The sequence below is a fragment of the Sphaeramia orbicularis genome, chromosome 19 (assembly GCF_902148855.1).
Source record: "Sphaeramia orbicularis chromosome 19, fSphaOr1.1, whole genome shotgun sequence".
Taxonomy (NCBI): Eukaryota; Metazoa; Chordata; class Actinopteri; order Kurtiformes; family Apogonidae; genus Sphaeramia; species Sphaeramia orbicularis.
The window spans coordinates 37476644-37489217 of NC_043975.1; the positions used below are offsets into that span (position 1 = coordinate 37476644).

The 12574-nt window shown below is 39.1% G+C and overlaps 1 protein-coding gene across 1 annotated transcript in view; it reads left to right on the forward strand.

Annotated features, from left to right (window-relative positions):
* fam20cb (FAM20C golgi associated secretory pathway kinase b) overlaps window positions 1–12574 on the forward strand; it is a 69075-nt gene that overhangs the window by 52346 nt on the left and 4155 nt on the right. Inside the window, exons 4-9 of the mRNA XM_030121675.1 lie at window positions 5555–5647; window positions 10125–10240; window positions 10975–11155; window positions 11574–11683; window positions 11851–11932; window positions 12177–12236. Coding sequence (XP_029977535.1) covers window positions 5555–5647; window positions 10125–10240; window positions 10975–11155; window positions 11574–11683; window positions 11851–11932; window positions 12177–12236 — 642 coding nt within the window. The remainder of the gene's footprint in view (window positions 1–5554; window positions 5648–10124; window positions 10241–10974; window positions 11156–11573; window positions 11684–11850; window positions 11933–12176; window positions 12237–12574) is intronic.

Here is a 12574-nt window from a genome sequence, read left to right on the forward strand (position 1 = left end):
TTCCTGCTTCCTGACTTACATTCACTGAGAGCACAGTGTCACTGCAGCCACATATCCAGCCAGGGCACAGATAGAGCAATTTGTCTCAGATGCAAACTAAAAATATGCTTACATTTACCCCCTCTTTATTCACATTAAGGTTCACTTAACCAGTGAGATGTTCCTTTTTGTAAGTGCTGCTTAAAAATAGAAATGTAAAAAAACAGAAGTTGACTGTTGTGACTTTTCCCCTATGGAGGCAGTAATGTAGTAGGAATATGTGAAATATGCTTGTGGATTTCTTTAAGGCCAAATGACCATGAATCATTGCACCAGAATGTTTGCTCATATTTATCCTCTAAGAAATCTCCATGGTTACCCTTCTGTATGGACAACGCAGACTTAAAGTACTGGCAAAACAGAACCACACTATCAAAGGTTTTCTTTGGTGTAGTTTAATGTTAGTGTAAAATTTCCATCCAAATTTTACCTTACATGATAATTTTATGCAGAACTGAAAATACTGGTCGCTGTTACCAGTCATTATAATTTCTTGGAGTCTGTGCTGGTTGTCTGGTAGTTTGACGGCGACACTGTAGCAAATCACTGCATTCAGCCAGGAACTAATCTTAGTCATAACCCCTGTGGAACAAATTCCTTTTCCTTTTACGGCCACAATAAAAAGTTGGAGAACATATAAATATAGAGGTGAAACTGGTGCTTTTTGGACAACACCTTTCAGTTCAACATGGAGAAGGCGTAGTTCTGCTGCTGCTACACATTGATGTCAGAAGGAAACAATTAGGTTTCAATTCTTAATATTCATTGTTTTACAGTTAAAAAGAAAAGAAAAAGAGACCAGAGGAGAAATATGAAGCCATGGTGCAAAATGGTGGAAAATGATCTGTTCTCACTCTCTGTGTGAAGTTTAACCAACATACTGTTAGTTGTACCTTCGTTTTTAGCTAAAGGACAAATGTGAGCATTTCAAACAGAAAAATAATCTTCAAAACTGAGTAATCTGCATATTGTTTTGTGAGTTAAAAAATTCAGCTTTTCATCAATTCCAACAGCACATGGTGACTTATTGTTTTTTTTCAAATCGCAGTCCAAAAATATTCTTTTTTTTTTTTTTTTAATCACATATGAGCCTAAAATCCTTATATTTCACAGACTGCATCCTGCACAAAGCTGTGAGCTTCCATAAAATGAAAAATAATTGTTGGTTGACTCCCAATGATAAGTCAATTAATCTGTCAGCTGAAATAGTCACTAAATATTTTTTATAATTTATAAGTGAGAAAGGAAAAAAAAAAGATCAAGATTTCAGCTTCTTAAATGTGAATTTTCACTTTCTGTTCCTCTGTGACTGTAAACTGTGTATCCTTGCATTTTTAAGACATCATCAGGGATTCCACATTGTAAAACATTTTACAGAACACATAATAAACAATTAATAATCAAATATTAGTTGTGGTCATGATCATGTTAAAAAAGGTTTCTACTATTAGGCTACCTTTACAGTGGTGATGAGTTACAGTGACTAGTCATTTAATTGGATTTGATCATCTCGATCACATGCAGTTTTTCACACAAATACAGGATCAGTCCAACCTTTATATAACACGACCATCAAAATACATGATGGGTTTATTCATCCAAGTCATATTCTCCTGGTATTTGGCAGGAAGTAAATCCAACAACTGACTGTGCCCTGCTAACATCATCAATAAAATACACGTAGTCACTTTATATGTCGAACTGAATGATATTGGCCTGTTTTGTAGGCTGAATAGCACTGGAGTAAATAGACGCTACTCTTCGTGTTCAAAGTCAGTATCATTTTTTCTTGATGTAGAGCGAGAGCCTTGTCCCTGAAGCGAGGCTATCCAAAAGAGGAGAGCGATACAATCAACAGACAGCGCTCGGCCTTTACTGGCAGAGGCTCAATGGCCACACAGGAATGAAGGATGAACCGAACGGGGAGGAAGAGACTGAGGAAACAGTCCAAGACAAGTGGAGGGAAGGAAAGAAGGAATAGTTTGTCATAAGGCAATGCAGTATGATCCATTTTAGTCTAAATCCATACCTATGTGAAATGGGAGCGAAATAGTTTGGTTTTCAGTTTTAACCCACAAAGACCCAGTGCTACTTTTGTGGCAGTTCCCAAATGATTTTTCCTCTATTTTTAACCTTTCTTAAGCGATTTATGAACGTTCATTCATCTTCTGAACCCGCTTTATCCTCACTAGGGTCATGGGGGTCACTGGAGCCTATCCCAGCTACCTATGGGCGAAGGTGGGGTACATTCTGGACGAGTCACCAGTTTATCACAGGGCTGACATATAGAGACAAACAACCAATCACTCTCACTTTCACGTCTATGAGCAATTTTAGGTTAACCGATTAACCCATCAGTGCATGTCTTTGATGGTGTGGGGAAGCCAGAGAACCCATAGAGAACCCACGCAAACATGGGGAGAACATGCAAACTCCACACAGAAAGGTCCCTGGTTGGAATCAAACCCAGGACCTTCTTGCTATGAGGTGACAGTGCTATCCACCGCACCGTCCTGATTTATGAAAGTTTTTTTTTTTTCCTAATATTGTTCTCTGTATTTTGTATTCATGTTGTCAATCTTTTTATTCAGAAGGTAGTCACAAAAACATCTATTATTACAATTTTCCATATTTTGAGAAATAAGCACAGAGTGAACAAACCAAAAGTACAACAGAGGGAAGCAAATATAACAAACACACAATTTAACAACCCTCATCCCAGGACTTATGACATATTACACCAAGGGAGTCCACATAATTTTTAATCATATTCATGTTGAGTTATCAATATATTGCTGACGGGGATGCCAAATCTGATTAAACTGGTGTAGTTTATTTAACAATGAGAATTGGATTCTCTCCAGGTGAGAAAGGTATTCTGAAGTGAAAATTAGGTATTTTTCTGTATTCAATTCACTGATCATGTAGATGTTGATTAAAGCTCAGAATAAATTCAAACAATATTTGACCAAATCAGAAAAAACATTTTAGAAAAGTGATTTTTTTTTTTTTTGCAAAATCTTTCACTTTATGTCTTTTTGCAGGCAGATGATAAAAAACGTGTTTTAACCCATAAAGACCCAGTGCTACTTTTGTGGTAGTTCCCAAATGAATTTTTCTTCATATTCAACCTTTCTTAAGTGATTCATCACCACTTATTGTAATATTATCCTCTTTATTTTAACTTTTTTCAGTGTAAATCCTGCATTTTTGTAAATTTATTGAACTGATCATGTAGATCAGGGGTCACCAACCAAAAGTCTTTGAGAGCTACTATCCTGCATGTTTTAGACGTATCCCTCTTCCACTACACCTGATTCAAATGATAAGCCTATCATTAAGCTCTGCAGAAGCCGGATAACGACCCATCCAGTGTGCTGGAAGAGGGAAACATCTAAAACATGCAGGGTAGTGGCTCTCGAGGACCGGGGTTGGTGACCTCTGATGTAGATGTTGATTACAACTCAGAGTACATTCAAAGTATATTGGATCAAATCAGAAAAAAATGAGGAAAAAGTGATGTTTTCAGTAAAAATATAAAACATAACTAACTAAAAATATAAAACATAACTAACTAAAACAAACATAACTAAACATAAAAACAAAAGTCTCCATCAACTGTCATTGACTTACTGGGAAATCAATGTTGTAGACAAAGACGGTGTTTCCATGCTCTCTACGGAGCCTCTGAACGTCCAAGTGGGTCATATCTGATGACCATGAAAAGACGACAAACTGCCTTTTACACCAATTATCCACATGGATTGATAGGATGAATGGATCAGCAGGTATTAAACATCAATAAATGAGTTTGGTCTCCAGTGGATATTTGGGTCTATGGGTTAATATGAAATGAAATATATGATAATATCATTTTGTGCTTACTTTGGTTGAACTTGCCCACCCATCTGCATAGGGCTGTCTGTCAAATGCTTGCAGGAGGATAGAGGATGAAGAGAGATTAGGGTGAAACAGAACCGGAGCGATAAAGAGAGGAGGAAATAGAGGAATTTTTAGTGGATGAGTGTGTTTCTGGGCTTCATGTTGGGTTAGTTAATGACTGGTGCATATGTCAGCCATGCAGCTGTGGTGTTACAATCAGCCCAGCCAGCTGAGGAAGGCAGCACCGAAAGTGAAAGAGAGAGAGAGAGAGAGAGAGACGGAGACAGATATAAAGTATTAAGCCTCGGATGCACAGAAAAGCAGAGAAAACAGTTCTGCGTGAGGGAAGAAGAGAAGCAGAGGAGGTGAGATAGAGGATTTGAGTGAAATAAACACAGAGAGGCATCCGGAGGGAATAGAGAGCGAAGGAGAGAAAGAGAACTTGCCAAGATAGTTTCCATTCTTCTCATCCTCCCTCAACTAGCTGAAGCAGAAATGGTAGAGGCTGCAGTCCAAATTATTACACTCAACCGCCTTCCTGGAAAGTCTTTACTGTTGTCAATAAAAAAGAAAGACAGGCAGGACAAAGTAACTAAAATATGCAGCTTTTCTGTATAAAGATAGCAATTTGATGGTGGACTGCACCGCTCTCTTTTGATTTCTCAAAGGATGGCGCTTTGTAGAATGAGACATTAACATATTTTCTATACCCAGCACCATCCCTGGGACTCTTTTCACCTGCACCTCCTTTGACTTTACTTCTTTACCCGGCCCGTCCTCTCTGCGCTGCCCCATCCTGGCCCATGTTCCGTCAGCTCTGGGATTTAAGCCTTTAAGAGCCTCTTTTCCCTCCAGTAAGAGCTTTAAGGCAGAATGTGTGTGGAAAGCATTTTTTTTTTTTTTTTTGGGGGGGGGGGGTCAGAACTGGACAGAAATAGGTACAGATCGAGAACAGGAGTAGGTGCTTCAGGAGGAGTCGTTGACCTTGAATTGTCCCTGTTCCTTGTCACATCACAAGGAACCAGCGTTAGCTTTTTTTTTTTTTTCTGAAGCAGGGACACACAAATTTATAGCATCTTGGTTATTGCTTACAGATGCTGTTGAGAGGATGAGGTACACAGGTGTGATCTAGGGGTGTGTTTATTACCAAGTGATCTGATCAGTATTAAATTATGCTGAAGATGTTGTCAGACCCCATTAGTCTGTTGCACAGCACTGAATCTACGTTTATATTTTTAATCCAATTGTCTGACATTACTTTATTCGTATTATTATTATTATTATTATTATTATTATTGCTACTACTTTGCCACTTGTTTCTACTAGTACTTTCCAATATGCAACTGCAATTTTTCACTACTGTTTTTTATAGTTGTTGTTTTGCTATTTTCTGTGTGTATATCCGGTGTTTTGCTGCTATTGGTACCTCAGTTTCCTGTGGGTTCTGCCCAAAGGATCAATAAAGTTCTGTCTAATCTAATCTAATCTAATCTAATCTAATCTAATCTAATCTAATCTAATCTAATCTAATCTAACATTCTATTCGTATAAGTGTTCTTATATTTGAACCGATCCCCTTAACTGAGATGGTTTTCCTGTAACTAAGCGAACATTCTTCTTTGTCTCCTTGCAGACAAACCCGGGAGCAGGAAACCCCTCCAGACTTCTTCTACTTTTCTGACTTTGAACGACACAATGCTGAGATCGCTGCTTTTCATCTGGACAAGTAAGTCATCGTCTGCGAGACTCTGTGTGAGATATTATATACATTATAGTTTAATTTGATTGTCTGTCATTCCAGTGCGAGCATAAATATAAGTCACTAAGGTCTGGTGATTAAATATCCAGAAAATTAGGGGGAACTAATCACAGAAGTGGAATATACAGTAATAGTCATAATTGATTTATGTTTTCATTAGTGTACAATCTTATGAAAATAATAAGTGTTGTGTTTTCATTTAACTTAAATGGAGCTATTTATATCATTTAGTTTCATCATGTTGCTACAGGAGCTCAGACCAAGTTCTTGTTTCCATTTTGTCCATTTTACAGCATGTGGCATTCAGCATTATGGTGTTTTACAATTGTCTACTCTATGTGTGGACCACTGCTGAGTAAAAAGACCAGAATGAAAAAAAAACCAAAAAAACTGATTGTAGTGAGGGATGTTTGTGTAGCCACTGGAGGTCAGAGTGCATTGAGAGCAAAGTGGGTTTTATCTGCAATTTCTCCAGTAGATATCTGTCACATGAAACACATGGAACCCTTTAAAAGCCATTTATTTCACAAGGCTTATTAAATACATATATGTATGCAAACACTGTTGGAGTGCAGCCAGCCTTGTCAGTGTGGCTGCTGCAGAATTATATTAGCTCTGCCCATTTTTAAAAATTTAAAATAAGTGCACTGCACACAAAGAGCAGAACAGATCTACCTAAGCAAACAGAGACAATACATAATACATAATAGTGTTAAAATTCAGCAGTTTTGTGTCTCATTTATTGGCCAGAAGAATATGAGGACAATCCACAATAACTTTGGTCCATGTTGCAGTGGCGATATGACTTACACAAACTAACTAACCTTGCAATTCTTCTTCCTCTTTTCTTCTTCTTTTCTTCTTCTTCTTTTCTCCTTCTCCTCCTCCTCCTCCTCCTCCTCCTCCTCCTCCTTCTTCTTCTTCTTCTTCTTCTTCTTCTTCTTCTTCTTCTTCTTCTTCTTCTTCTTCTTCTTCTTCTTCTCCTCCTCCTTCTCCTCCTCCTTCTTCTTCTTCTTCTTCTTCATTTCACATGTCACTGTGTGATGTTCAGTGGAGAAGTTGCAGAGTCCTACAACCATAGACTGTTAAGCCAGTGTTTGTATTGTGTGGTTTGGGCTTTTTAGTTTATGTGATATTGCCACTGGTCCACACTCAAACATAGTAGATGACAGTAACGCACCTTAACACTTGACACCGCTTGCTGTTAACATTGGAAAAAGAAGTGGAAGTCCTTTCAGAGTTAGTTTATAAACACTGTGGACTCCATGAGAGGTAACTCCAGCTCCGTTGTAGATGTAAACAGTCACTCTAAGATAATATTATATCGCATTTCTGCAGTTTGATCCATCTAAAGTCCCTCAAGACGCTGGACCTTCATTATTAAATAGTTGAACTCAAACATGAAAGTCAACCAGTCTGGTCCCAAACTCTGCATTTATAAAAAAAAATTAAAGGTGACCCACTTGAATCTTCTCAAGCTATTTCATGCACAAGTACTCCTCTCCTGTCCTTGAGCATTGGTGTCCTGCAGGTTTTTGTTCCTTCCTGATTGCTAATTTGCCTCTCTGCTCATTAACCACATGGGAGGTACGAAAAACCCGCAGAACATCACACACCAAAGGGCCTGAACGGTTTACTGCCTCTGGATATGTGTTTGTATTAATATTACCCATTTTTTATGTGCAGACAAGCATATTAAAATGGAAAAATTTAACAATAAATGTGTATATATTTTCTTACATAATTACTTAATTAACACGGTGCATTTATGCATAAAATGACACGGGCATTCTTCTGACTTTAATATTTCTGAGTGAATTACCTGAGTTGGTGTTTAAAGTTGACATTCAGGCTCAGCAGGACTAAGATATGATAACCCCCCCCCCCCTATATGGTAATGCTGAACCAGCATGTGTGTGTTCGTGTGTGTGTGTATAGACTTGACTGCAGGCCATTTCTCTTCTGTGCACCAGTGCCTTCAGGTTCTCTGTGCGCTTCTTTGTACATTTGCCTTTCCTTTTTCACCATTCCTGTCCCTCAGAAACTCATCTTTTTTTTCAGACACACTGAGCAGTGTGAGTCGGGCCTGTACAGTAGAGGCTGCGCGCTCTGAGAGGCCATGAGTCATAGAGAATGAATGCTGCCCTCCTGCAGCTAGCAACTGACTGAACAATGACTGCAGCCTCCTTGCCTTGCTAACCACCACGCTCTCTGACTTCACTGCCTTTACAAGGCTTACACTTTATGGCCTGCCTGGCTGTTGGAGAGACTTTAATAAAAAGTGAAAACCTCACGAGGCGCGCTGAACGGCGAGAGAAAGCAATGAGTTTTAGTGTCGGCGTCCACGCTGACGTCACTGTGGCTTTGAGTTATTAAGAGCAGCGGGTTTGTGTTGTAGCGCTTCTCTGTACAGTCACAAGGTGATACTGAGGTCACACACATGTCTGTTCATATATGTACACACACACACATAGACACACATACACACTCAATGAGGCTACAGAGGGTTACTGATGTTGAATCTGTTCTTCCTTCAGGCACAGTGACACAGTTCACCAGCAACCGCATTAGCAGCAGGTTTCTTCACTAGTCTGCTACGCATCTGGTCATCCAGTACACACACACACACACACACATGAAAATACGCTCACACACACTCAGCATATGTGTGGGTTAAGGGGAAGAGGAGGAAACCAAAGGCATGAAAGGCCCTGTGCCCATTCTAAATATAAGCCAGGCAGGGTTTGCCAAAAGCAGCGTTTTGTTTTTTTTTCCCTTATTTTGTCTGTTCTAAATTAGTGCCTGGCTACAGAGCTGCTGCTGGTGCAGAGGCTTAGCCTACACTGCCTCCCAGGGGGCCCACAGACACACAGAGGCTCTTTTAAAACAGCATTCACAGTAATGTGCGTGCACGCAGAGACACACAGAACCTCTGTCTTTTCCTATATAGGCTACACCGCATCATTAATTATGTGATTGGATTTAAATGGGAAGTGCATTTGGTATTGCTGCATTAGGAGGGAAAAGAGAGCAAGCAGGCGGCAGATACGAGACATAAAAGGCTCTATATGACCTTAAAATATTAAACCATATAAATTCATGAGACTCATTGATGTCACATGCATCATTCAGCTGGGAATATGTGAAATGCACATCTCACTTTGCAGCTCTTCCCCATCCTCTCACTGTGAGTATAACACAAGTTTAAAATAGCCACCAGGAGAATAAAAGTCCATCGAGAGGACAAGGGTTGAAGAAGAGGGGCGTCAATGATGAGGAAGGAAAATTAAGCCAGACCATGCTGTTCCCGTTAGCGTGATGGCAGTAGGCCCAGGCCCAGCAGGCCAAAGAGTGCAAACTGTGTCCGTCTGTCTGTCTGACAGCACGGATGACAAGACACACACTTCATTATCAGCCTCTCTGCTCTTTTTCTCGTTGCCTTTCTTCACCTGTTTCCCTCATCTCCATCTGCCCCTCTGCTCTGTTTCTCCACCTCCATCCTCTTCCTGTGTCTCTTTGCCCTCAGGCCCAGGCCATTAGGTGTAGTCAGGAGTATCAATTTTTAAAGAGCCTGTGCTGATGTTGTAGCTGGGTGGTATTGACGACAGGGTTACGCATGCATAAAATGGGCATGTGGCACGCACACAGGAAAGACAGACACTGCATCTTTTAGTAGGAAAGATCAAGCAAGAGGGCTCCTCTAAATCTGTTCTTCTTCCTCACAGAGACATATGCTCATTTCCAGTAATATCCATCCAATCATACGTCATTACTCTACATAAAATAATAATAGCTTCACAAGACAGAATAAAGACAGATCCTCAAAGGAGCAGCAAGTTATATTATACTTAAGGACATTCACAAAAGGAAACTACATGGATGTAAAACATGAATTTGATGTAGAATCACACCCGTGTAAGAACCACTGGGAGGTTTACCACCATGTGGTTCACTGTAAAGTCATCACTTATGCCACAGTGCCCCCTGTTGGGGATACTAGTACATCTTTTAGCGTGTGCCCCCGTGGCCTAATGGATAAGGCACTGGCCTCCTAAGCCTGGGATTGTGGGTTTGAGTCCCATCTGGGGTGGTTACTTGCCAAAGCCATTCTTTTGGAATGGTTTTCTTTTAATAAACTCCAAACCTGCCAAAAAACATCTTTGTAAGTCTTAAATAAGTGGCATCACCCCCAAAATCACAGACATCTTAACTCCTTTACACGTCATCATATTCTTAGTCAAACACAGGCTATTTATGGAATATTATAGTCCATCTATTTTCCCATTTAGAATAGAGGTTATCTGATCCATTTTTAAAGGCCAATATATGTAATAGATATAATTTATAAAAGGAAAAGACCAGTAGTCAATTAACCAATATCCAGCTGACCCCAGATATCTGTACTTTAGAATGTAATCTCTTCATTTTTGTGTCTGTGCTGTAGGATCCTGGACTTCCGTCGTGTCCCACCAGTGGCCGGTAGGCTCGTCAACATGACAAAGGAGATCCGGGACGTCACACGGGACAAAAAGCTCTGGAGGACCTTCTTTATCTCACCAGGTATGCATCTCACCACTTACTGATGTTTCAGTATTGGCTGTACCAGCATTTAATTTTCTATAAACAAACTGATTTCGTAAAATATGGTGCACCAATATTAACCACTCTTAACCACTCTGTGATCAATAACCATTTTTACAGCAATTATTCAAATACCTGTTGGGACTATTGTGTGAAAAAATAACAAATCAACTTTATTTTTAACATGCTAAAGTTAAAACATACTTTAAAATGGATAGTTGGCTTGTTTTGTAATGTAGAGCAATTTAAGTCCTGTGTCCTGAATATTCATTTGCATGGGATTAGTAATATCAGGGGACTGTGGAGTCAAAGCATGACAGTTCATTAGCAATGCAATTTTTACTTTGCATATTATACATATGGAAAATTACTGGCAATCTGAGCAATTAATATAAAACATCCCAGGTAATTTTCATCTTGTGCAAACTGAGCTTTAAAAATATGTGTAGTGCAAAGAAGATACAGATGCAATATATATATATATATATATATATATATATATATATATATATATATATATATATATATATATATATATATATATATAGATAGATAGATAGATATAGATATATATTTATAGATATATAGTTATTTAGATATAGATATAGATATATAGATATAGATATTTGAAAGGGGCTTTATGCAGCATACATAGCTGTTATTTTTTGTTGTCATTAACAATGACTCTGGTATGCTTTTTTATGACTTTACAGCCAACAATGTGTGTTTCTATGGGGAGTGTTCGTACTACTGCTCCACCGAGCATGCACTCTGTGGTAAACCAGACCAGATAGAAGGATCTCTTGCCGCCTTTCTCCCAGACCTGGCTCTAGCCAAACGCAAGACCTGGAGGAACCCTTGGAGACGCTCATACCACAAACGCAAGAAGGCAGAGTAAGTGATCAGTCTTGATTGTAGACATAGATTGTATCACTGACACTTGATGGTTACAGCCCCTGAAGGGTTCACTGCAGAATAAACCCTGCAGGTTCAGGCCTTGCAGGTTTTTTTGTTACACTCATCGTCATTTTCTTGATGCAATAACTTCTGATAGCATAGCAACATAGAGTGTCTCAGTTTTGTTTTTTTTTTAGAAAACTAGACTCAAATCCTATAAGACAAAATATGTTTATTCTCATATCACCCAGTATTTTCATTAGGGATAGGAGTTATAAATATGTGTGAATTAGATTTGAAAACTGAAAGGGAGCATCTAGTTTCTGTGTTTGAGCTAAATCAGTGTTAAACCTGGCTGAATTTTAACTTTATGATGGGTCACTGGTAACCTGGTCTTTTAAATTTAACTTCTCAGGTGGGAAGTGGACCCAGACTACTGCGAGGAAGTCAAACAGACTCCACCTTACGACAGTGGGACTAGACTTCTGGACATCATGGACATGACCATCTTTGACTTCCTAATGGGTATGTTGGCTGATATGAAATGTTTTCCAAGCTAATTTTCTCAGGTTCTGCTAAACTGTGCCTAAAGATTTTTATTATATAACTGTCCCTGCATGTAACAGTACAAAAGCATATCACATACACATTAACATAGAATTGTCTTTCTTATTTTACATGTATTTCAACAGGAAACATGGATCGCCACCACTATGAGACTTTTGAAAAGTTTGGGAATGAGACCTTCATAATTCACCTGGACAATGGCAGAGGGTAAGTAACTCAAGACAACTGCTGAAATCAGCATGTTATTTGTCATTCAGACGTCTGCTGTTTCTGAATTCCACTTTTAGGTTCACTTTTAGAGTATGTGGCGTTGTTTGCAGAGTTCAAGGAAACAACATCCAGGAATGTGGAGCAATGTATAAAAATGTCAGCTGTGAAAAATAATGAAGAGTTGCATGAACAGTCAGTAACTGTGTTTAGCTGCATCTAAATTTCAGTTTTTTTACTTCAGGTTTGGAAAACACTCCCATGATGAGATGTCCATTCTGGTGCCACTGACCCAGTGCTGCAGGTGAGGCCTCCTGTAGCAGCAAACATAGGAAATTATGGGCTCACATCCCCTCCAAAATAATTAGTTTTCAATGATTGTCCATACAGGTTTTGACTTTCCTGTACAGAATTTGACATCTTGAGCGTTTTTCTTATTTACATTCATCCGAATGGAGAGAGTTTGACTGTTTTCAACCAAAAATAGGAAAAACTAGCAGCAAATTTTTCTGCCAACTGCGATCTGTTGTACAAATTCATGTGATGTGGAGCCATCAGTGCACAAGAATGACACCACTATGGCGTAGAAGGCTTGAGAATCAGCTTGTGACTGAAAGGTCGTTGGTTCGATTCCCCAGACCG